Here is a 26,807-nt window from a genome sequence, read left to right as displayed (position 1 = left end):
TAATTTTTCCCCAAATTAGCCTCAGAAATTCCCCATTTTCAGAATATATCCCAACAAAAGTCAATTCATTTTGAATAAACAAAACTTGGAATATACTTAAAATTTGAAAACATGTCAATAATGGAACATTCAAAAGAGAGAATTATTCATTATTTATTGAGTAGATGAAGAACACAATTTGAAGCACAGAAATACACAATAACAATACAACAGAAACTGCTTGATCCGCCAAATCTGAAAATGGAAAAAAAAACAAATCAGTTTTCATCATAAAGCATATGTATGATATTTAGCTGATGTGGAAGAAGAAACAAGAGGCCCATGATGGTCCTCAATTGGTCACATGATTGGAAGTTTTAAGCCTTTGTTTTTTATGAATATGAGCTTTTTAGTTTATGACAATGCAATTAGGGATTAAACTACAATTGTGTGTATTGTCAAAATAAAGTTAAGGTCTCCCAAGCACAAAATTGATACCGGTATTTGATTTAAAACTAAAGGGTCCAAATTTCACTGCTATAACTTCAAAAATAAGAGAGTAATACATAAAGAGTGAGGCTAGCTTTGACCCAAGGGGCATAATTCAAACCAACAAATATCAAAGGCCTTTGCCATGTTGTCTGAGAAAAGAAGATATTCTATATATCAAAGGTGTGAGTCCAATGGCTTCAGACAAGAAGATTTTCAAAGATTTCTGTTTAAAGTATATATGAAACTTGTTACTCCCAGGGCAGGGCCAAATTTGACCCTGGGGCATAATTTGAACAAATTTAGTAACACACCACAAATCTAAGCTCTCATGATCCTTGTCAAGAAGACGTTTTTCCTTTCCGTTGCCATGGCAACCCGAGTTCAACATGGAATTTATTTTTTTGAACGTTTTAAAAGGGCACCATCCAAAGAACATTCCATCCAGTGAAGTTTCATCTAAATTGGCCATGCGGTTTAGGAGGCAATGTCATTTGAAGCCATTGTTGCCGGACAGTGGGTGCTGGGAACAGCTCACCCTGAGCACTTTGTACTGAGGTGAGCTATAAAAACACTATTTTCAATGTAACCTCTAGACAAACAATACCTGGGTGCTGATCCATGTAAGTTAATAGACTGTCCAAAAGTTTTGTAGAGCTATTTTAAGGATTTTTTCTCTTTTTTTGTGTGTGTTTATGCTGTATGAAGGCTGTGTTATTCTGTTTTTAAAATGTATTATTTGCTAGATTTTCATCCAAATTTCTTTTTAAATGGGGGCAGGGATGACAATTTATTATTATTATTTTTTTAGAAGACTGTTTCCCAGTTGAAAATGTGTTCATGTTCTTTCTTATTTCATAAGGTTCCACATACATGTGTTTCTAGGCGACCAGGAACATGATCATAACAATTCTTTTTTACATTAGGATAGTTATGAATAAACGCTGTTCCCTGACAGTACCGGACTGTTCCCAAATACAGACCCTTGTATTTGATTCAATAAAATGTATGGGTTGGTGGAAAAAAGAGGGGGCGGGCGGGGATAAAAAATCTAGCAAATTAATTTATAGTCACCTTATGATAACAAGAGATGTTTGTCAAACATTATGCCCCCCTGAGCGCCATGTTGTCAGGATTATATGGACAATTGAATGAAATATGCATGGACCGAAATGACAGCTGATTTGTTGCCGTTAAGGCAGTTTTAAGATTATGACCATTAAAGTGTGAGGATAGAGTGTGTTATGACCATGACCTTTGACTCTATGAACTCAAAATCCAGAGTCATCACCTCGTCACCAGAAACCTAAATGTCAAGTTCGAGGGCCATGGGTGCAGGCATTGTCAAGTTATCACACAGACAAGTTTTTTTCGTTCAAGGTCACTGTGAACTTGACCTTTGACCCAATGACCCCTTAAATCGTAAGGGGTCATCTACAAGTCAGATGCAACTCCAAGTCAAGTTTGAAGGCCATGGGTTCAGGCATTGTTGAGTTATCATTCGGACAACCTTTTACCATTCAAGATCACTGTGAACTTGACCTTTGGCTCTATGAATCCTAAAATCAATAAGGGTGATCTAATGGTCAGGATTAACATCCATGTCAAGTTTAATGATCATAGGTTCAGGCATTGTTGAGATATCACTGGGAGAAGATTTGTTAACTTTTTGCGCTAAAGTTTACTGTGATATTGACCTTGGCCTGATGACCCCCAAAGTTGATAGGGGTCATCTACTGGGCAGGCCCAACCTTCATGTCAAGTTTGATGACCATAGGTCCAGGAATTGTCGAGTTCGCTTTCAAGGTCACTGTGACCATGACCTTTGACCCCTAAAATCAATAGGGACTATCTTCTGGCCAGGCCCAACCTCCATGTCAAGTATGAGGGCCATGGGTGCAGGCATTGTCGACTTACCACTCTGACAAACTTTTACCATTCCAGGTCACTGTGACCTTGACCTTTGGCCAGATGACCCCCCAAAACCATAGGGGTCATCTACTGGTCAGGCCAATTCTCCAAGTCAAGTTTGAGGGCCATGGGTGCAGGCATTGTCGAATTATCATTCAGACAACCTTTTACCATTCCAGGTCACTGTGACCTTGACCTTTAGCCAGATGACCCCCAAAAACCATAGGGGTCATCTCCTGGTCAGGCCCAATTCTCTAAGTCAAGTTTGAGGGCCATGGGTGCAGGCATTGTCAAGTTATCACACGGAAAACCTTTAACCATTCAAGGTGACTGTGACCTTGACCTTTGGCCCGATGACCCCCAAAATCAATAGGGGTCTTCTACTGGTCAGGCCTAACCTCCAATTCAATTATGAGGGCCATGGGTGCAGGCATTGTCGAATTATCACTCAGACAACCTTTTACCATTCAAGGTCACTGTGACTTTGACCTTTGGCCCGATGACCCCCAAAAACAATAGGGGTCATCTACTGGTCAGGCACAACCTCCAATTCAATTATTAGGGCCATGGGTGCCGGCATTGTCAAGTTATCACTCGGACGACCTTTCACCATTCAAGGTCACTGTGACCTTGACCTTTGGCCTGATGAGCCCCAAAAACAATAGGGGTCAGCTACTGGTCAAGCCCAACCTCTAAGTCAAGTTTGAGGGCCATAGGTGCAGGCATTGTCAAGTTATCACTCGGACGACCTTTTACCATTCAAGGTCACTGTGCCTTGACCTTTGGCCTGATGACCCCCCGAAACAATAGGGGTCATCTACTGGTCAAGCCCAACCTCCATGTCAAGTTTGAGGGCCATGGGTGCAGGCATTGTTGAGTTATCACTCGGACAAGCTTTAAAATGATTTTACCATTAAAGGTCACTGTGACCTTGACCTTTGACCGGATGACCCCCAAAATCAATAGAGGTCATCTACTGGTCAGGCCCAACCTTTATGTGAAGTTTGATGACCATACGTCCAGGAATTGTTGAGTTATCACTCGGACAAGCTTTGGTCTACCGACGCACCGACCGACTGACCGACATACCGACATGCCTGTGCAAAGCAATATACCCCTCTTGGAATGGGGCATAATTATTATAAGTGTTCATTATTGGTTAAATCAGGAACTGAGTATTCATTGCTGAAGAAGTTTTTTAAACAAAGGGCACAAAGCCATCTAGTAATAGGCCTTAATATTAATGTGTGAATTGTATCTGGCAACATCTGTATTAAGTTTCATTTGAATATCTTGAATGGTTTTTGAGTTACCGCCTAGGTTGAATGTTTTTGCACTACAAAAAAGAGAACAGCGCTTATGCCAATGACAATGCTAAGGCCTTAACAATTCCTGGATTTTTTTTCCTCGAAAGCCAAACAAGGCTTAAAAAAGGGGCATAAATCAACAATTATTAAAGTCCGGTTTATGGACCTTGCAAAATGTGCATTTAATTTCATTTGAATATCTTGAACATTTTTTGAGTTATGGCCATGGTTGGAACACTTTTTGCACTACGACAACACAAACAGCGTGACAACTCTAAGGCTACGACAAAACCTGATTTTTTTCCCTTGAAAACCAGACAAGCTCAAACAAGGGGCACAACTCAACAATTATTAAAGCCAGAGTTATGGGCCTTGTGACATGTGCATATTTATCTGGCAACTTGTGTATTAAGTTTGATTTGATTTTTTTTCCAGTTTAACCAAGGTTGAATTTTTTGCACTACGACAACGCAAACATCGCAATGACAACGCAAAGCAATGACAACGCCAAGGCTACAACAATACCTAGATTTTTTCTCCGAAACCCAGACAAGCTAAAAACTTAAACAGTTGTACCAACTTGCCTTATTTCATCTTCTCCTCCTTTCTCTTGTCCACTTTTTCTTTTGCCTGCAAAAGAAAAAAACACACACAATAGAATGCACTGTTTTATGTTATAACCTGTCTTCTACACGATTATAACCAGAAATGTATATGGTGAAAGCGTTGTAATTAAAGGGTTACTTACTTATAGGTTGTATACCACTATCATGAATTTTGCATATTTTATCTTCCACTCGAAGTTTGAAACTGCAAAAATTAACTTGCGCCATATACCTTCCAGATAAAATTGCAGTTTTAATAACTTGAGTCTAATCACTGTTAATATCTAATAACTATTGTGTCAGACAGACCAAGAGCTGCAGGTTTATTCTGGGGTACTTGATGGTACGATTCTTAACAGGCTTAATAATAAACTAGGCCACCTTACAACATACTTTATGTTTATAGGGTTTAAATGTTCATGAATGGCAGATGCCATCATCGACAACCACAGTACTTTTTTTTGTTACACTCCATACATACCATGGGGAAATTGACTGACAAAATCTTGTTATGGGTAGTATGAATAATCATGCATAAGGCAAGGGAGACAAATCTTCTTTCAATATAATCATTGTTACAATTAAAGATGCACTCTTACTCCCAAATAAGATTTACCACATTAAATAATATTGTTTTAATATTCCAAAAAGGATGAATAAACGTTGAAAACAATGGTTCTTATGAAAGATACAAAGTTTAATTTGAAAGAAATAAGCATAAAACCCGGTATTTCTACCTAATGAGACTATAGTAGATGAAAGTAAATCTTTTAGCATTCACCAATCATTTAATATTTTTGCACTTTCTGCTATTAAATACACGGTTACAATCTTGTCATCAGTAATTAATATTTTCCATAAAAGCATTATTTAGTAAGTAGTTAAAGGTTTATCAGTCAGAATGTATGTTTGTTATACATGTGTTTGTATTGATTTTAAATAAGAGTCTCACTTTGAATACTGTTCTTTTAAATACCCTATACTGTTAGTTGTCTGTGCAGGCGAGTGGTCTAAGTGGCTGGTTAAAAATTTGTAGTGATGAGGCTACCCAAGTTAATATCAAGAATACTTTTTCTTTGGAAATCGTTAGTAGAAAAGTCCGTGAATATGTTAGAGGCAGATTTCCAGAGAGGTTTCCTTGCGGAACAGAATGAAACTGCCTTTTTTTTTTTTTAATGATTATGAGATTTTCCAAGCCATATCATCCCCGGTACACAACAAAGCATAGTGCAGTAGAGTATTGCAGGTATTCGTTGATGGACAGGGCAGGCCTGATTTAAAACGACTGCTTAAATGCATTAAAACTTAAAATATGTTTTATAAATCAAATGATTGTTTTAAGACACCGATACATTAAACATTGGGCATAACTGGACAACTATTTCAGCAATAGTTACAGAACTTGCTACATGTGTGTGTTTGTATTGTTATAGTGAATAGGTCTAACAATTTCCATGTAAATATTTTCAACAATTTTGAAACAATTGCCAACACAGCTGTTGAGATCACTTTATCCAATTAAAAAAAATTGTTTGTGGTTTTTAACGTAAACATGTATTTGAAATATATTCAATAAAAAAAGTTTGATAGAAATTAGCAAGAAAATATAACACATGACCTGTGAGGAAATAAAAATGAGTCTTAAGTTTTAAGTCACACCAGAGGATTTGATGGGGTCAAGCCATAATGCAGCTTTTATAAAGCGTGGCCAGACCATAAAATGCAGCCATTTTAAGGCACAGACAGATCTTTTTAGACTTGAAAGAAGAAGAAGAAGCCCTGACCTTTTCCACAAGAGGCAGCAGCTGTCCCTTTTCCGAGAGTATCTTCAGTAGCTCCATGATAAACGGCAGATAGTTGTGCTTCCGTCGAATATTCTCCATCTGTCAATAGCCAAAACACTCCCATTAAATACGGTTTTAGTTAAAGTGTAAAGGAAGGGTGCTGCATACTGTCCTTTTTTGGTATCACCCTTCTGCCGTCACGGAGACCAGCATATGCACCCTTTTGCCTTTGCAGTTGAATCCTATTACTACCCCTGTACTTCAATTAACAAAAATTCCTTGCATATTCTGTTCCATTCATAATGTTTCAAGTTCTTCACAGCATGATACAATGTACCCTTTCTCCCGGTCACTCTTTTGCAGCCCCCTGTTCCTTTTCAAACTTGGCTTTAAACATACCTTTATAATCAAGAAAGTGTGAAACAGTGACTTGGAGTACATCTTGGAGTGTATTTTTGGCAGTTTTGATAACAACACTTGAATAGTGTTAGTATAAAATACTACCTTGCAAGTATAGGCATCATTTGAATACCCAGCCAGGTTGGACACTAATTAGATTCCTAAGTGACACCACAAGTCTAAATCAAGTGTCCCTTCCTGAAGGTAAGAGACCATTTAACTTACTGTACTAAATATCTGTGAATATAAATATATTGTTCGACTTTGAATCATTCTCTGCTTCATTTTCACATGTTTTTTTAATTCCTATTTAACGTACTGCTATAAAAATGATGGTGTCCCGACAGAACACCTGATTTGGGAGGTTCTGGTGTCCCTTCATAAAACGTGGTGTCCTCGCGATTCCGGATGCACTTTTTGAGTCAATTGCTTCCTATAGCCTTAAATTCCAACTTGCAAGTAGGTTCCACCTTGACACACTGTAAAATTCTATTTAACGAGTCAAAGCAGACAATCAAACAAACCTGGTATTTCTTCATTTTTCTCTCCTCGTCGCCTATCAGCATCTTGAGTTGGCTGACCTGGGATTTCAGTAGGTCTGTTTCCATACCTCCGCCCTGTGGAATATTTAACAAGAATTGTCAGTAAGTTTATATCTGAGACCACCATCCCCGAGTCACCCAATCTTACCCCAACCCCCACCCCCCAACCCTGTTACCTATAAGCACTTAGTGTTTGATGATCTCTGACTGAGGATTCCATACCTCCACACTGTGAAATATAACAGGAATTGTCAGCAAGTCTATATCTACAACCCCGACTCACCCAATCTAGTCCCTATTACCTTTATCCCACCAACCCCCAATCCACCCCCCTCCAATCCCTGTTACCTAGAAGTATCTTGTGTTTAAGATCTCGGACTACAGATTCCACATCTCCACACTGTGAAATATAGCAATAAGTGTCAGTATATCTGAGTCACCCAACCCTCTCAATTATAATGTCTCCTTTGCACCCCCATCTCCCTTCAGCCCCAGTCCCCATCTTAGGTATATATCTTCAACCCCCATCTCCAAACCCCTTTTCCGCCTCAATCCCTTCAGCTGTAAGCTTCTTGTAATGGCTGCTGTGGGACATACATTTCTGTACCACCTTACTGTAGAATATTACAAGCATTAAAGTATGTCTAATCCCAAACAGGAGCCATACAAAACATTCCATGTACAAAACCTCCCATCCATGTAATTTTCGGTTAGGTAAAACCTCCCACACTGTTTTGTCATGGGATGTTATATCCTACATTTGTCCTAAGACCCCCTCCTTCATGTCTTCTTCATGCAAAAGACCCCCTCCTCCCCTGTTACTTCACCCCCTTCCCCCAGAAGTCTCTTAATTTGATTGATCAGGGACCTAAGGAAGTCTTCCCTTCACTGTTGGAAACACTAAACAGTGTCAGCCAAACGTGGTTAACTTATTATTAAATTGGTAAACAGTAATTAGAGATTTTCATTTAATTTCTTCTTAAAAGTTGACAGGTCTTTTTTGACGAGCCCTTTGGAGCTCAGTTGTAGTTAAGCAATCGAGACTGAAGGACATCCAACGATAAGGTGGTGGCCCTATATATCTATGCAGGCATACCTCAGCTAGTGAACACAATTCTGCGAGTTTTTTCTCGTAGCACATCTTCCTGTCTGATACGATTGCCATGAGGTTAAAGTGGATTTCATCCGAGCTGTACCTGAAAATATCAAGATACAATTGCTATCGGGTTGTAGGGGATTTCATCCAAGCTGTAGCTGCAGATATCAAGATATGTGACGCGTCATGAGACTTTTGGCCCGAAACCGATAGCCTCGATTTCGAGAAAAACGTGCGCAAAGTTGAAGCGTAAAAAATAAGAAAGTAACGAAGTTTTTATCGTTAAAACAACCATTAAACAATTTGTCACCCTAGATTGTTCAGTCAAATATAGTCTTTAAAATGTAATGTTCATAGAAATAGTGTTTTTTAACCACTTTCTTTCGTATTGTTTATTACTTTTGGTGTTATCTCCCGTATTAGTTGTCATGAGCTATTTTTTAACCCAAATTTGAGGATGTAGGTCAAGCTGAACCAAAGGCATTTTCCATCAAATTAGGAATTTGTTGGTAAGTAGAATTATTTTCATTGTTTAAGCATATAATTTAACAAATGTGTATATCTTTAATGTAATGCAATATATCCTAAATTCGGTCAAATGGATGGAAATTGATCGCAGGAAAAGAAAGCGGAAGTGAAATTTGACAGTCTGACATTGAAAATGTAAACAGATCAAAATCTAGCAGATATTCTCTTTTTGCATACTTATGATGACTGAAAAAGGACATAATCAATTTTTCATCATCTTACCGTGGCCAACTATCAATACAAGTATTGATGGATTTTACGAATTATTTTTGAATTGCAGTTTAACTGTCTTTTTAGCTATGTTGATGAATTTAAAGTTGTAGATGAACTTTTTTTTGCAATGTTGATTTATGTGCATAACATACCATCTCATGAGGTTCAGGTACATTGAAAAAAAATTATGTTATGATGAAGATGATCATGATGTTTATGAAAATAAAAGACTAATGCAGATGGGGGAAATGTTTATCTAGAATTAGAGCACAATACTCTAAAAGCCAGGACCAATATTAAGGACTGTAGCTGCAAGCTGCTTTTTGAGTATGCATGACATTCAGACTAACAGGAAATTTCTTTGGCATGCATTTTTGTGTACATGTTGATCTGCCGGGGCATCACCCCAACTATAAACATTTAATGATTTGTATTTCTCTAAATACATATCTTTAGAACATTATGATCAAATGTGAATTTCAGGTCAAGCACCTGCTGTACATAGAACAACAATCCATTACAGCTTTGACTATGCCAAGCAGGTCTTCTACCCATATTAGGCACAGCAAGAGTGCCCTGCTTTGATGTGTTCTGTAAATCATATGGTAAATTTTATTTACAAATTGAGTGGTTAATACAGTTTTGCCATTTGACTAAATTATTATTGGGGAAATGGAAAACCTTTATATTTTGTAAATTCACTGAAAAAACAGAGAAGCGCTCACATTTCTCTGCGGCGCTCTTGTTTAAATATTTTATATCACCTTTATTCAAAGTTCTTACTTGAACATAAAATTAAAGTGTAAATAAATATATATATATACACACATCTTTTCTATTTCAAAGTGTGTTTTTTTCAGGTTCACAGATATCTCAGTGATGGAGGGTTTAGCTGTTATGTGACCAATGGTGTGGTACCTCATTTTCAACATCATCCATAAAGAGAAGACTCTGCATACCTGCACATTGACAACTGTGTTGGGTGGAATAAAAACAATGCAGTCATTGGGTATGATTGACAAAAGCAGTGTTGAAGTACATCACTTATGCACTGCATATTGACACATGAGAACATTAGAATAACAAAACAATGTAACATTTATTATTTTTTCAATACAAGTAATCAGAAATCTCAAAATATTAATTAGTCTTATAAAAATAGTTGGGCTTAAATCTGTTCTCTTACTTCTCTAAATGTCATGGATTGAAGGCAATCAGTTCAATAAATTGTATGTAATTCTATGTTTAAGGGTCTGATGTATTCTGAAGGGAGAGAAACAGCATTTACTTAAATGAATGCAGGTGACATAAAGTTCAGTGCTGTGTGAGATTTGGTCTGTGGAAGGTAAGTTGTAAGAATGTTGTTTTTTTGTTTTGTTTTTAATTTTGGTGCTTTAAATGTTGATTTAAAGCCAAATTAAAGGATTTTGTTTATACAAATATTGACTTTTGGTACTTTATTTAAACACTGAAGTTGGTTATAATACCTTATTATGTAAAAGAAAGCTTATGTAAAAACAATAGGTATTATATCATAATATAAACAACATGTTTATTTATTCAGACCAAATGGAGGCAGCACACATCCTTTTTGGATTGATGACCTTGGCAAACTGGTTATATTCTTTGACTGGTTGGAGTACACCAAGTGACCCCTGAAGTCCATTCCAAACTTGAGGAAATATCATCACTTCAGGTATAACAAAAGTATTATAGACAGTATCACTGCCTGTGTATGTATATCTATGAACATAAGTCAAAAACAATTTTAGATATTTTTTGTCCATTTTATTCAGATGTGAGTTTTGATGTTCAAATAAATTTGCATAATTTATTCCAAACACTAAGTAATGTACATATATGAACATTATTTTGCAGAACTTCAGCTGACCACCCAGTGAGTGAATTCATGAGAGAGCATGCCAAGGACAGTGAGATTGAAGTTAAAATTGACAAGCCCACAACAATGGCTTTTCCATTGAGAGTACCCTGAACGCATCCAACTAAAAGGACTTAATGCAAAAAGGCTCTGATCCCTTAAATAAGTGAAAAAACTAATATACTGATATGTGATCTTTATAAACTAAATATAAGATTTGAGAATGAGCCTGTTACTGAGCTGATGAAAATGTGTATCATTTTTTTATTGACAATTATTTATTCAATAGAAACATGTTCATATGAAATGAAGCTACCAGTGATTTTGAGTGAAAAACTGTGGTTTTAGCAAATGAGTGATAGAAGGGTGCTACACCCTGTCCTTTGTTGGTAGAGCCCCTCTGCCATAATGGAGACCACTATATGATTATTATTAATACAAACTTAAACCAATCTGGCAGTTGAAGCCTATAAATGCTTGAATTGAAGACATTTATAATATTGTTTGTCAATATTAATTACTCACAGCCTGATAAAATGTACCTTAACAACCTTTCAGTTTTTCTTCAATATCTTTATTTTTAAAACCTTCCTGAATCCTATAAACATTTTCAGCTTTAACTTTTACCTATGAATAAGCATCGAAAATATAATTTGTCAGGTACTATGTGACCAATTGCATACCTCTTGAAACTACATAATGACGTGTACATGCTAAGTAGTTAGCGTGTTAAATAAATTGTTTTCATTTTTGTAAAATGTAAATGTGCCCATTTATTAACTGATCTAATTTTACAATAGTGTAAATTGTGTAGGATTGTTATGTTTATTTAATTAAGAGTATATTTACTACCATTTCATGTTTTATGAGCAATGAATGACTACACAAAAAATCACATTTGAGGTAAAGTTAGTGTGATTATAATCATGTTTGTGGCCTGTTGCCATGATAACCAGGATAAAAAACAAACCCTTAAATATCATTCAAATAAGATAAATTATAGTAAATTACTGGGGTAACATACTTTAACTTCTAGATATGCATTGGTTTGTATTAGGTGCAAGTTCCAACCTAATGTCAATTTATTGTGAAAAATTGCCAATAAACTACGGTACTTGGCAAAGAGTTTTTATTTATTTTGATTTTTTTTGAATGTCAAATACATACACCATGTACAGTAAGGTTTGAGGATATCAATTAACAAATCAATTATTATTGAAAGCTTCATATGGCATTTATTGTATATTTAAATGCAAATATAACCCCAAAACGCCTTTTTCAATCATGGTTGCCATGGTAACAAATTAATTTTCATTTATTTTCTCAATAATAATTGAGAATGGTTTTGAAAATATATTGTTGTCGTTATAATGTGGGAATTGTGTATATTGTGATGAATATTTATTGCATCTGTGAATACAAATGTTTCAATCAATTCTTGAACTTTACCGAATTTCTAGCTGTGTCTTAACCAAGTGCCCTTCTAGTTTTTGTCATAATTTCGTTTAAATAGGAATTTTTGAATTTTCTTTTCAGTATTTTTATCCTAAAGAATAGTACAGTCAGAAATTACTCATATCTCATTTTCGCCCAAAAAGTGGTTTCGGGCCAAAAATCCCGTGACTGGTCACATATGATTGTCATCAGGTTAAAGGGGATTTCATCCAAGCTGTAGCTGCAAATATCAAGATACAATTGCAATCAGATTAAAGAGAATTTCATCCGAGCTGTATCTGCAAATATCAAGATACAATTGCAATCAGATTAAAGAGGATTTCATCTGAGCTGTACCTACAAATATCAAGATAAGATTGCAACAACGTTAAAGTGGATTTCATCCGAGCTGTACCTGCATATATCAAGATAAGATTGCAATCACATTTAAGTGGATTTCATCCGAGCTGTATCTGCATATATCAAGATAAGATTGCAATCACATTTAAGTGGATTTCATCCGAGCTGTATCAGAGTACAAAGTATTGTTGGAAAGCAAAAATGGGGCACATAATAGATTGATGCAAATTTTATTTTTTTACTTTTAATGCTTTATCATGTTTAACTTATTTGACTGTTATGATCAAAACAAAAATAAGTGTATGATTTGAGTACAGATTAAAAAACATTTGTGATTTCTTTGCTTTTTTTTTACTTGAATTTGTGGCCACATAGTTATTACATTTAGTTGAATTTAATTTTATAAAGGCGAATATCTCTTAAGTTATACACAAAATGTATTACGCCTTTTTGGTTTTGTTTAAAAGGAAATGAGTTAAACATAATAATGCATTAAAGCTGCACTCTCACAGATTGTCATTTTTTTTTAGTTTTTGTTTCATAATCAGCTAATTTTGATAACAATGCATTCAATTCATTTATATAAGATAACTCACAATAGAACAGATCTCAATCGCTTGGAAAAAAAATTACCGAGTACTATTTCAGGAGGGGAATAGGGCCTAATTTTGGCCCCAAAATGGGCCGAAAAAAAAACTTGACATACTTCTGCATCCTCTTCTCCAGCACAGGTTTAACCAATCCCAGCCAGTCTTTGCCCTCCGGAATGGGCCCTGCAATGGTTAAGGCATGTAACATATCAATCGATTGTGCATGTATTTGTTCGGAAGTAACGCATGTCTCTAATTCGGGTGTTCATTTAATTTAAAACTTATCTACCTAGCACTGAGTAGCAGGAAAGGGACAAAGACTTCATACAAACAAATGCCAATTTCACTAATCAATAAAGCTGTGTTGAAACTTTTCATGGTAATATTTAAACTTTTTCAAAAAAAGAGAAAACACCTTTTGCTCATCAAAGCTATGACAATACTGACAAATCATTAATTTTTTTCTTCTTCAATAAACAATCTTTACACTCAAGATTTGGCAGAGTGTCATACCAAGGTCAATGGGTCCCTCCTTGAGACCATCCAGCTCATACAGTCGGCCGTCTATCGGAATGTAGCCGACAAAGTGGAATACATCATCATCCTTCTTCGCCTGCCGTTCATCAAACTCGAACATCTGCTGTCTGAAAATAATATTAGGTTGGTTTAAACTAATCTTTATACAACAATCTAAAAACAAGATATCACAACAGTATATTAAATAATCACATTTATTTGCACAGTGCTATATAAGAAATCACTCTAGCCAGCACGATATTACATTAGAATGTGGTCTTGTGCTCTGAAGAGTTCTCAAAACAAGCAGGCGTGCACAGAAGAGGCTCACAAGTCTGGCAACGTGAAAACTGTATATTTGATGATCGATAATGTAAATTCACTCAATGATTATGAGACTTCGTTTTGATATGGCGTTAATGACTATTCACTTCCTCCTCAACTTTGTGTTCGGAAAGGGTTGATGACAAATGTATAACGACATCTTTTAAGAAGTAAAACAGTAAAGAACAATTTATAAAATAAGGCCATACAAAATCATTTCTTTGTTAAGCGTCAACCCTTAGTACGAAAACCTATCAAGCTATTCAGAAAAACAAAACCTTTAAAAAAACACCATTAACCCTAGGCTGCTGATGGCGATTTTAAAGGCTTTGCAAACAGCTTGGAACCAGACCAGACACCAAGTAACTCGGTGCCTGGTCAGGTTCCAAGCTGTTTGCCACTCAGTCAATATATCCCCAAAGTTTTAAGTAAATTGAAAGAAATTTAGAATAAACCAGACGGCATTTTTGAGCAGATGACAATTTACCCAGCATGCAAGGGGGTTAATAAATGAGTGACATTCTATGTAGAATATAGACACCAGAGCCACCTTAGTCCATTCTGGACCTTTCTCAATAGTAACATTGATTTGTAAAAAATGAGTTCAAATAAAACTTATTGAAGTGTGTTAATGAGGGGTTTTCACAGACTGCATCATTTTCTCCTTCAAATGTAAAAAAATTAGGGATGCAAACGAATATTCGAATATTCGAATATTCGATCGAACGTTTGGTATTCGAATGTCAAAATAGGTATTCGAATATTCAATGTTTTTGTTGAAATAATAAATTAATACACTTTTTGCCTACAACTGTCATCTTCGTCTGTCTTGTTTTTACAACGACCCCTAATGCCATAGGTGTGAACTTGATGACACTATACACGCGTCATATCGGATATATCGCCGGGAACTATAAACAGTCCCCGTAATTTTGCATTTACTGGCTGTTAGACAAGTGACATAAAACACATTCCAATTATTTTGGGTACATTTATATGATCATGCCAATTAAGGGTTTAAGAGATCGGCCTTTATACCAATGTTTTGTCTTCACTGCTAATCAAGCTTGGCGATATTGCTCAAATCGCCTTGATGATACGAAGGACATGTGCTAGTTACTGTTTCCATGTTTTCAATATAACGCTCTTGCGTACAAAAATTAACTGAAAGTGTATGGTTTAACGTTTAAGGATATATGTCCTGTATTGTTGTACAATACCTAAGACAAAAGCGACGTTTAGACATGGTGTCGTTTTCTATAAATATATTTCGTAAACATCAATCCCAGAACGAGGCTGCAAGTCCCACGTTGGCGCATATCGTCATTTAACCGGGACAAACACAATTCCCTGATCTTATTTTGCATTTTTTACAAAAATGAACGCAGAGGTTTGTTTTTTTGTTAAAGATATATTGCTTTTTCTTGGGATATATTTTGTAAATGGGAAATTCAGAGGCTAATTTGTGGAACAATAAGGGTCCGTCGCGTGTACCGAATACGACCAGGAAGGGTAACAGGGCCCCCACTATTACTTTAGTGAATAATAATAGTTTACTACAATTCTTAAAGGTTCATTTTGGTGTTCGAATATTCAAATATTCGATCGAAAGAATTACCGAATATTCGAATATCACTTTTGCCATTCGTTTGCATCCCTAAAAAAAATAGTACAAAGTATGAAGCATGTTTTTAACAGATAATAAAAACTACAGTATATTGCAGCGTTTCATCCAAATATTTGGCAAGACGATTGATCATATAACATGTATGAATTTTTTGCAATAAGGAAGCCCAAAACCTATCCGTCCCGCGATGCCAAACATGGAAACAATTTTGAATGGCCTATGAGTATAATAATCGAGCTGGTACCTGGAAAAGCTGTTATGTACATGTTTGATTGTGTCTGAGTTGCTTAGACTGAGTCCCCGTAACTGAAAAACAAACCAGGAAAAATACATATAATAACATGCTTTACATAATTACAAGTATTACTTTAGTATCATACAAAATAATGAAGTTGATAAATATACAAGGCCATATTGTTTGTTGGTGAGGTCAGGGTTACATCTTATTGATAAACAGGTAGGGTTTTTATCTATGTTAATAAATAAGTGATTTGATCTTGGCCATGTTATTTGTCCTCTAGACAGTAAACACTAAATTCATTAAAATAAATATTAACGTCTTAATACTGACTTTTAAAAAAATGGCTGCCGTTTCCTTCTACAAATCTATATCATTTTTTGGCTCTGTTTAATTAGCCAATCAAATTCTTCAAAATGCGGGCTTTATATCTATATCTCTTTTCAGCCTGGGGCCCCTAACTGATATGATATTGACGCTGCTATAGAGGAGGCATTTGTATTATTGGACGAGGCAATTGCTGTGTATAAGGGCTAATGATTAATAGTTATTTAATAATATATTTTATAAGGCTTTATGTAAGAATGTTATTATCATCATTGGGAAATGGCGTTATTAAAGTGATCTTCAGTATAAAGTTTTAAACTACAGAATTTCTGAAACAAACACATTTTAATTTTTGTCTTGAAAAGAGCATTTATTGCGTAAAATATCTGCAAACCAATGATAAAAGATTGCTTACAAAAATCAAATCGCAGATTTTCATATTTCCGTTCGAAAAATAATGTTTTAACGGTTTAAGAAAAATGCATAAAACATCAATTTTCAAACTTAAATATTTAAATCTGCGATCTATTTTTTGTCAGCAGTATTATATAACCGGTTTCCATGGATTCTGCAAAAATTGGCTCATTTCAAGACTAAAAATAAAAAGGTTGTCAAAACGTTCAATCTGTGAGAGTGCAGCTTTAAAAGCATGAGTACATGTGCATATTTTCTCTTGTTACAAGTATTTATACAAAATAAACACACAAAAATAAATAAAAAAAACATAATACATACTGCCGGATCAAATGTCTGTGAGAAATCTTTGAATGATGAGAGCGTGTCGCCCAGTGTGAGGTCCGGGTGTGAGCAGTTCAGTAAAATACTGAGGATGGCCTGTGTCGCACACGCATTGTTGATCACCTGGCAGAGAAAACAATACAACTCATAGGGTTAAAGGCGCACCATATAGATTAGATTAATGTTAAAAAATTTTTTTTTGATATTATGCATTATCATGTTTAACTCATTCGACTTTAAAGCTGCACTCTTACAGATTTACCGTCTCGAAAACTTTTTATTTTTTGTCTCCAAACGAGCCAATTTTTGTGAAAATCCATGGAAACCATTTATATAAGACTGCTGACAAAAAATTAGATTGCAGATCTTTATATTCAAGTTCAAAATTTGATGTTTTATGCATTTTTCTTAAACCGTTGTAATGGTTTAAGCCATAAAACATTAATTTTTGAACGGAAATATGCAAATCTACGATCTGACCTTTGGTCAACAGTCTTATATCATTGGTTTGCAGATATTTGCGCAAAAATTTGCCCTTTCCAAGACAAAAAAATAAACAAGAGGGCCATAATGGCCCTGTATCGCTCACCTGTAGTTTTTGATCTGGGTTGACCCAATATAGAACTTGACCTAGCTTATGTTAAGATGATCATTCTGACCAAGTTTCATTAAGATTAGGCTAAAATTGTGACCTCTATTGTGTTTACAAGGTTTTTTTACTATCTGACCTAGTGACCTAGTTATTGACCGCGGATGACCCAATGTGGAACTTGACCTAGATTTTATAAAGATGATCAGTCTGACCAAGTTTCATAAAGATTAGGCTAAAATTGTGACCTCTATTGTGTTCATAAGGTTTTTCTAATATCTGACCTAGTGACCTAGTTATTGACTGCGGATGACCCAATATCGAACATGACCCAGATTTTATAGAGATGATCATTCTGACCAAGTTGCATTAACATTAGGCTAAAATTGTGACCTCTATTGTGTTCACAAGGTTTTTCTACTAATTGACCTATTGACCTAGTTATTGACGGTAAATGACCCAATATCGAACTTGACCTAGATTTTATAGAGATGATCATTCTGACCAAGTTACATTTAGATTAGGCTTAAGTTGTGACCTCTATTGTGTTCACAAGGTTTTTATACTAATTGACCTAGTGACCTAGTTATTGATCGCAAATAACCCAATATCGAACTTGACCTATATTTTTCTAGAGATGATCATTCTGACCAAGTTGAATTGAGTTAAGCCTAAAATTGTGACCTCTATTGTGTTCACAAGGTTTTTCTACTAATTGACCTAGTGACCTAGTTATTGACCGCGGATGACCCAATATCGAACTTGACCTAGATTTTATAGAGATGATCATTCTGACCAAGTTGCATTGAGATTAGGCTAAAATTGTGACCTCTAATGTGTTCACAAGGTATTTCTACTAATTGACCTACTGACCTAGTTTTTGACCCCAGATGACCCAATATCGAACTTGACCTAGATTTCATAGAGATGATCAGTCTGACCAAGTTTCATAAAGATTAGGTCAAAATTGTGACCTCTGTTGTGTTCACAAGGTTTTTCTAATAATTGACCTAGTGACCTAGTTATTGACTGCGGATGACCCAATATCGAACTTGACCTAGATTTTATAGAGATGATTATTCTGACCAACTTGCATTGAGATTAGGCTAAAATTGTGACCTCTATTGTGTTCACAAGGTTTTTGTACTAATTGACCTAGTGACCTAGTTGTTGACCGCGGATGACCCAATATCGAACTTGACCTACATTTTATAGAGATGATCATTCTGACCAAGTTGCATTGAGATTAGGCTAAAATTGTGACCTCTATTGTGTTCACAAGGTTTTTCTACTAATTTACCTAGTGACCTAGTTTTTGACCTGGGTTGACCCAATATGGAACTTGACCTAGCTTATGTTAAGATGATCATTCTGACCAAGTTTCATTAAGATAAGGCTAAAATTGTGACCTCTATTTTGTTCACAAGGTTTTTCTAATAATTGACCTAGTGACCTAGTTATTGACTGCGTATGACCCAATATCGAACTTGACCCAGATTTTATAGAGATGATCATTCTGACCAAGTTGCATTAAGATTAGCCTAAAATTGTGACCTCTATTGTGTTCACAAGGTTTTTGTACTAATTGACCTAGTGACCTAGTTATTGACCGCGGATGACCCAATATCGAACTTGACCTAGATTTTATAGAGATGATCATTCTGACCAAGTTGCATTGAGATTAGGCTAAAATTGTGACCTCTATTGTGTTCACAAGGTTTTTGTACTAATTGACCTAGTGACCTAGTTATTGACCGCGGATGACCCAATATCGAACTTGACCTAGATTTTATAGAGATGATCATTCTGACCAAGTTGCATTGAGATTAGGCTAAAATTGTGACCTCTATTGTGTTCACAAGGTTTTTCTAATAATTGACCTAGTGACCTAGTTATTGACCGTGAATGACCCAATATCAAACTTGACCTACATTTTACAGCGATGATCATTCTGACCAATTTGCATTGAGATTAGGCTAAAATTGTGACCTCTATTGTGTTCACAAGGTTTTTCTACTAATTGACCTAGTGACCTAGTTATTGACCGCGGATGACCCAATATCGAACTTGACCTAGATTTTATAGAGATGATCATTCTGACCAAGTTGCATTGAGATTAGGCTAAAATTGTGACCTCTAATGTGTTCACAAGGTATTTCTACTAATTGACCTACTGACCTAGTTTTTGACCCCAGATGACCCAATATCGAACTTGACCTAGATTTCATAGAGATGATCAGTCTGACCAAGTTTCATAAAGATTAGGTCAAAATTGTGACCTCTGTTGTGTTCACAAGGTTTTTCTAATAATTGACCTAGTGACCTAGTTATTGACTGCGGATGACCCAATATCGAACTTGACCCAGATTTTATAGAGATGATTATTCTGACCAAGTTGCATTGAGATTAGGCTAAAATTGTGACCTCTATTGTGTTCACAAGGTTTTTGTACTTATTGACCTAGTGACCTAGTTGTTGACCGCGGATGACCCAATATCGAACTTGACCTACATTTTATAGAGATGATCATTCTGACCAAGTTGAATTGAGATTAGGCTAAATTTGTGACCTCTATTGCGTTCACAAGGTTTTTCTAATAACTGACCTAGTGACCTAGTTATTGACCTCGGATGACCCAATATCGAACTTGACCTAGATTTTATAGAGATGACCATTCTGACCAAGTTGCATTGAGATTAGGCTAAAATTGTGACCTCTATTGTGTTCACAAGGTTTTTCTAATAATTGACCTAGTGACCTAGTTTTTGACCCCAGATGACCCAATATCGAACTTGACCTAGATTTTATAGAGATGATCAGTCTGACCAAGTTTCATAAAGATTAGGTCAAAATTGTGACCTCTATTGTGTTCACAAGCAATTGTGAACGGACGGACGGACGGACGGACGGACGACGGACGAAGAGTGATCACAAAAGCTCACCTTGTCACTACGTGACAGGTGAGCTAAAAAAAGTTGGAAAAATGGTAAATCTGTGAGAGTGCAGCTTTAATGATCAAAACAAAAAAGGCATGATTTAGGTACGAATAAAAAAAAAATTATTAGTGATATTTTGGCGCTTTTTAGGGGAATTCATATCTTCTTAGCTATAAAATAGAGAAAACATTTATAAAGGTAAATAATTTTGTTGTTTCTGCTATTTGTTATCAGTAATTATGTCAGCTATTTGTTATAATGTCAGCTATTTGTTGTCAGTAAAAATGCTGGCTATTTCTTATCTGACAGTAATAATGTCAGCTATTTCTTATTTGTAGTAATGTCAGCTATTTATTATAATGTCAGCGATTTGTTCTCAGTAAAAATGTCGGTTATTTCTTATCAGTAATAATGTCAGTTATTTTTTATCCGTTATAATGTCAGATAATTTTTATCAGTAATTATGTTAGCTATTTGTTGTCAGAAATAACCTCAGCTATTTGTTAAAAGTTACAATATCAGCTGATTGTTATCAGTAATAATGTCAGCTATTTGTTATCAATTATAATATCAGCTGATTGTTATGAGTAATAATATCAGCTGATTGTTATGAGTAATAATGTCAGCTATTTGTTATCAGTAATAATGTCAGCTATTTGTTATCAATTATAATATCAGCTGATTGTTATGAGTAATAATGTCAGCTGATTGTTATGAGTAATAATGTCAGCTATTTGTTATCAATTATAATATCAGCTGATTGTTATGAGTAATAATGTCAGCTATTTGTTATCAATAATCATGTCAGCTATTTGTTATCAATTATAATATCAGCTGATTGTCATGAGTAATAATGTCAGCTATTTGTCATCAGTAATAATGTCAGCTATTTGTCATCAATAATAATGTCAGCTATTTGTCATCAATAATAATGTCAGCTATTTGTCATCAATAATAATGTCAGCTATTTGTCATCAATAATAATGTCAGCTATTTGTCATCAATAATAATGTCAGCTATTTGTCATCAATAATAATGTCAGCTATCTGTTATCAATAATAATGTCAACTATTTGTTATCAATAATAATGTCAGCTATCTGTTATCAGTTATGATGTCAGCTAGTGTTTGAAAATCGGACTCTATTTGCTATCGATAATCGAATCAAATCGGACCAAGCATTTCGATTTACTATCAAACAATAATCAATAGTTCGTAATATCAGTCAGGAATACATTCTTTATGCAAGTGTGATCATGATCATTGAAATGGTTAAACCTGGAATGAGTACATGTGATGTTATAGTTATGCTTTTCACAACAGAAACTACACTCTCATTACATTTTTCTGTCCTAAATAACTTAACGAAAACACATAATAACACACCACATACTTTGTAAGTGCACATCAATTGCAAAATGATGCACACCGCATCAAGCAAGTTACCTTAATATTCAATAACCTGTTATATTAAACATTTCATTAGAATATCTTAGTTTATTAAATCTTTCACAAAAATGTAAATAAGTTTAGTACAAACGGTACCAAAAAAAGAGTTTCAAATACAGAATGCACCGAGCCGGGATCCCCGTTATTTGCAGATAAGACCAGACCAACTACATCATAGAGACAGGTTATTGATGAGGATTTATGAAATATATAAACAATTAAAAACCATTTGTAATTTTGGGAGAGTTTGTGCAATTTTTTAAACAAAAGAGTTTGCATTCACCGCAGTTGTGTAAGAGAGTGATCATCCTTGTTAAAATGAACTTTACGAAAAATTGCCAAAATGAAAAACTGACATTTACTAGACTCCACAAAACAAAAAATACGTAGATACCGGAAGTACCATTAGCGACATCGATTTTGGACAACCACTATCGATTGTCGCCGACATAGCATTGTCAGCGAAGATTTATCGATTGTACTCGATAATCGTTTGATCACTAATGTCAGCTATTTGTTATCAGTAATAATTTTAGCTATTTGTTATCAATAATAATATTCGTTATGACTTTATAGGCATAACAACATTTATTTTTAGGAAATAAACCGATCTATTTAAGTCCTGTAAGAATTGTTTATGTAGTCGCAGTAATACGCAACTTTGTAATTTTGACGCATTGTGGTCGTTTGTTTACACTTTCTGACAGCCGGATGTGCAATTAATTTTTATAGACTGCTTTCGATTCTGGGATCGAATGTAATCAGATATCAAGATTTAAGGCTGAGATTAGTAACCAGACTGTCATAGCTCTTCCTTTCCGTTTTCGTCGTCTGTAGGATAGCATGCAAAAATTTACACCCGCCCTCCCACTCCCCATTGTTTTTCACATGTAGAGTAAACAGTAAAGTTTGTTACAGCATCAAGGCATTAAACGGTGTTCTTGCTGTCCTTTTTCTGCTTGTGTATTTTCAGTGCGCTCGGTGTTGTAATAATGATTGAGAGAATTGTTCATGGAGATGAAAAAACTTGCCAGGAGCACAAACGGCGTCGCTGTGTTTTATCGTTGTCCCCTCGAGCGACACACAGACAATGGGACCTATTACTACAATATGCGCCAAGGATAAGACTGGGAGATTCGTTTATATTTTATATAGTGCCAGTCTTTTAACATAAGTTGTTATACTCATTCACATGTCTTCTTTTTATTACAAGTCGCAAAGAAAAATTCAGCCAGCTGAGAGTAGGGCAACATTTAATCTACATGATCACTATATCAGTCAATAATCTTTTTGGTTAAATCCAATATTTTTTATGTTTGTTGCCAACTTGAAACTTGATGGCGGGGCTAAGCCCCATACCCATCGGTGAATTGTTGGTTACAGACAAACAGGCAAAAACATGTTAAGACGATAATTTAACGCAATATAATATACAAGCGTTTAGGTTGTTGCTCTTGTGTTATGGTAACACCTAGGTTGCGCAACCCTGCAGGTTCTTGTGTGTTGTGTCTAGTAATTTGTGCGTTTAACCTTTAAACGCTGTGGAAACAGTTTGCTTTGCATTTTGATTGCGTGTCAGCAGGTTCTTGCTTGTTGTGTCCAGTAATTTTTGCGTTTAACCTTTAAACGCTGTGGAAACAGTTTGCTTTGCGTTTTAATTGCGTGTCAGCAGGGTGTGTATTGCGTACAAACATTGCTTTAAGTTTAACTTTAAATATTACAGCAAAGGGGGGGGGGGGGGGTAAAAATACAAATTATCTGCCCTTATCTCGGCTGGTTGTATATTTAACGGACTGCTTGGCGCCTTAAAGTGAACCCTTGCAGTTCCGTTTTTGCGGCTGCACATGTCCATATATGTCCACTTTTTGTTTTGAATTTTATTACAATAAGTACCTAGTACATTGATGTTATATAATGCGATGTCATCCACGATATTTTCTCTGTTTAAAAAGTTGCAACTCAATAAAATGATATGTTATAAGAGCTGGCATTTGTTACAGTTTATTTCACTTATAAAATAATGTCTGCTATTTATTATCCACAATAATGTCAACTATTTTTTATTATGCCAGCTATTTATCAGTATTAATGTCAGCTATTTGTTATCTGTAATACTGTCAGCTATGTTTTCAGTAGTAATATCAGTGCCTTGTTATCAGTAATAATGTCAGCTCAGTAATAATGTCAGCTATTTACTATCAGTAATAAAGTCAGTGTATTGTTATCAATAAATGTTTCCTGACCAAAGAGTATTCCTTATCTGAGCCAATATTTAAAAGTATTATCAGCGTTTCAAATGTGAATGTACCTGCTTTGCAAAGAAGATTTTCTCCAGTCTGCTGTCCTGTACAACCGACCCATCTGGCTCCGTGTCTGGCACCCATTTGAACAAGAAGATCATTCCATGAACTGGCCTGAATTATGAAACACACGAAAAGTTTCAGATTTCAAAAAGTATCAAATAATTGAGATTAAATCAGTTATTGAAATAAAAGCTCTGGCAAAACAAGCCTGAAGTTTCACTCTAGTGCTTGACATAAAAAAAATCAACAAACCCTGCTGTATAAAATTCTGATTAGGGCAAGCCGGGACGGAATTTTACCTTTGCACTTGTACTACCGGTAATTTTAACCACTGCAAAACATCAAAACATTAGAATTAGTTACTACTTTTCCTGTTTTGGGTTCTTGTGTAGTGCATTTCCTCTCATTGTGCATTATCACTGTGTGAAGTTTTATTAGATTCCATTAGGTATTTTTTTTAACTTCTTCTCCCGAAAAAAGTAACAAATGGCAATTACTCTGTAATTATTTTAAATAAGAGTTGTGGTTCCTCTATAATGCAATCTCTTATGTTATGTTATGTTCTATAATCGTATAAAGTTTGATTAATTTCAATCCAGTATTTTTCAAGATATCCTCCGGACAATAAAAATTGCAATGGACCCACAGACTGACCATAACTTTGTTTGTCGGGAGTATAACAATATGGAATTTTCACTCTGCATAAAACTTTTTTGAATTCTTAATCAAACCATAAACATCCAGTGGAAAAGTTGTTCGAATTGATCGAAAATCATTTATTAAAAGCAGGCATTAATGTTTTTGCTGTAGACTATCTAAGATATTTTACTAAATAAGAAAAGTACATAGAAATCCTGGGACTCCGGGGGTGGGGCCAGCATTTACCCCATGGATATAATTTGAAAAATCTTGGTTAAGGTCCACTTAATGAGGCAGCATACCCAAAATCATGGTTCCATGCCATACGATTTCAGAGTAGATTTTCGAAGAATTTACCATATAAGAATTAGCCACAATAATTGTCAAAGACTCGGAAGCGGCTTTTTATACGGACTATATAAGAATATTTAAAAAAAACTTGTTACCCCTGGGGCTCAGGTGAGCTAATAAAGGGCATTAGATGTACTTTAGCCTAAGTTGTTGAATGTAAAGTATATCATGTTTCTAAGCCTAGGTTTAAGAATAATAACTGGATCGTCTTAGGTACCTCAAGTTTTGCAGCGTTTCATCATCCAGACTCCATATTTCCTCAACTTGGACCCCCTCACAACCTGCACAAAACAAAACCAAAATTAATATGTGTGTGTATGTGTACATACAGCATGAAAATGTTTTGATTTATTATTAACAGGACTGTGCAACCGTCAATTGTAACCACGCCCCCTAATTCAGAATTTACTAGGTATATTTTCCCAGCTAGTTTAAAAATAACGTTGGAATATATATCAACACTAAGCTCATGATTTTCACATGCAACATACATACAACATGGTCAGTGCAAGGAAGCAGAAAACTGCAGTGGCTTGATGACAAAGGCTCATTAAAGTCACAATAAAAAATTCAACTAGCCAAAATTATATTTTATACATACTTGAACATGTATATCATCAATATAATACATTGCCATAAACATAAAATGAGATTTGAAAAAAAAAATACCCTATACTGTAATATGAAACAGTATAGGGTATTTTTTTTTTTTCAAATCTCATTTTATGTTTATGGCAATGTATTATATTGATGATATACATGTTCAAGTATGTATAAAATATAATTTTGGCTAGTTGAATTTTTTTATTGTGACTTTAATGAGCCTTTGTCATCAAGCCACTGTGGAAAACTGCTGCGAAACAAAGTAGACACATTTAGAAAAAAATGGTTGATTTTACGATTTTATAGATTTTTATGATAAATATTCATTTTTTATTTTGGGCTTTAGTTTTATTACATGTCAATATTCTGTCAACGTTACTGCTGCCTTTGATCCGGTGTTTGTTAAATTCAAATAAAACAAAACTGGTCCTAAATGAAAAAAGTAATACCAAATCCACGGATAAGTTCCGTAAATACTCCTGGGTCGCTTTCAATCAAGCACCAATCTCCTGCACTGGACATAATTGTCAAAATCTTAGTAATATACGTTAATATCAAGTACAACAAATGAACAAATTAAAGTTGATCCGAAATGCACCCATGTCCGAACTACGTCAACTTACTAAACACATGTAAGGCTACATCATACTAAATTTTGAAAGTGCAATTTCCTACACATTTATCTCTCCTAGCTAGTTCTGAACACGTTAAATTTTAAATGGGCTTAACACCAAAATCGGCAAATACAATTTTTTAACAAAACAATCCTAGAATTATCAATATGAGTTAGTATGCGGCCGATAATACATCAAGTTACATAATTAAAATACTATTGTGTCGCTATCTCAGCTGAGTTTATCCGTATTAAAATAGCGCATTATGGTTTGCCAGTTTATAATGTGTATATTTAGCATATAAAAGTCACTTGATTAGTAAACCGACGCTATTTCAACTTCAGTGGGATATATGTGGAAGGCAAACCTAGTAAACTTCGAGATGGAAAAAAAACGCAAAAACTTCGAAAAATACATGTGTTGTAAGCGATGTGAAAC

At 35.1% G+C, this 26,807-nt stretch overlaps 1 protein-coding gene and 1 long non-coding RNA gene across 3 annotated transcripts; one reads left to right on the top strand and one right to left on the bottom strand.

Moving 5' to 3' along the window:
* Nucleotides 1-140: 140 nt before the first annotated feature.
* On the bottom strand, nt 141-26,362 carry LOC128224614 (ubiquitin carboxyl-terminal hydrolase isozyme L5-like). The gene is made up of 12 exons (XM_052934540.1): nt 26,205-26,362; nt 25,370-25,433; nt 24,168-24,273; nt 16,884-17,009; nt 15,828-15,889; nt 13,630-13,760; nt 13,233-13,299; nt 8,113-8,212; nt 6,999-7,091; nt 6,076-6,174; nt 4,271-4,316; nt 141-234 (listed from the first exon to the last, which is right to left on the bottom strand). The coding sequence occupies exons 1-11, from the start codon at nt 26,275-26,277 to the stop codon at nt 4,272-4,274; spliced, it is 966 nt and encodes a 321-aa protein (XP_052790500.1). The 5' UTR covers nt 26,278-26,362; the 3' UTR covers nt 141-234; nt 4,271.
* LOC128224615 (uncharacterized) lies at nt 8,535-12,179 on the top strand. 2 transcript variants are annotated; one of them, XR_008259509.1, is made up of 6 exons: nt 8,535-8,621; nt 9,337-9,458; nt 9,714-9,945; nt 10,104-10,198; nt 10,418-10,549; nt 10,732-12,179. It is a non-coding gene; the product is annotated as an uncharacterized LOC128224615 (long non-coding RNA). The 2 variants fall into 2 exon arrangements; XR_008259508.1 differs by having other exon boundaries at nt 9,714-9,862; nt 10,732-12,175.
* Nucleotides 26,363-26,807: the final 445 nt, after the last annotated feature.

This window comes from Mya arenaria, chromosome 17, assembly GCF_026914265.1.
Source record: "Mya arenaria isolate MELC-2E11 chromosome 17, ASM2691426v1".
NCBI lineage: Eukaryota > Metazoa > Mollusca > Bivalvia > Myida > Myidae > Mya > Mya arenaria.
The sequence above is the reverse complement of the archived record's forward strand: the minus strand, read 5'-3'. Positions and strand labels throughout refer to the sequence as shown.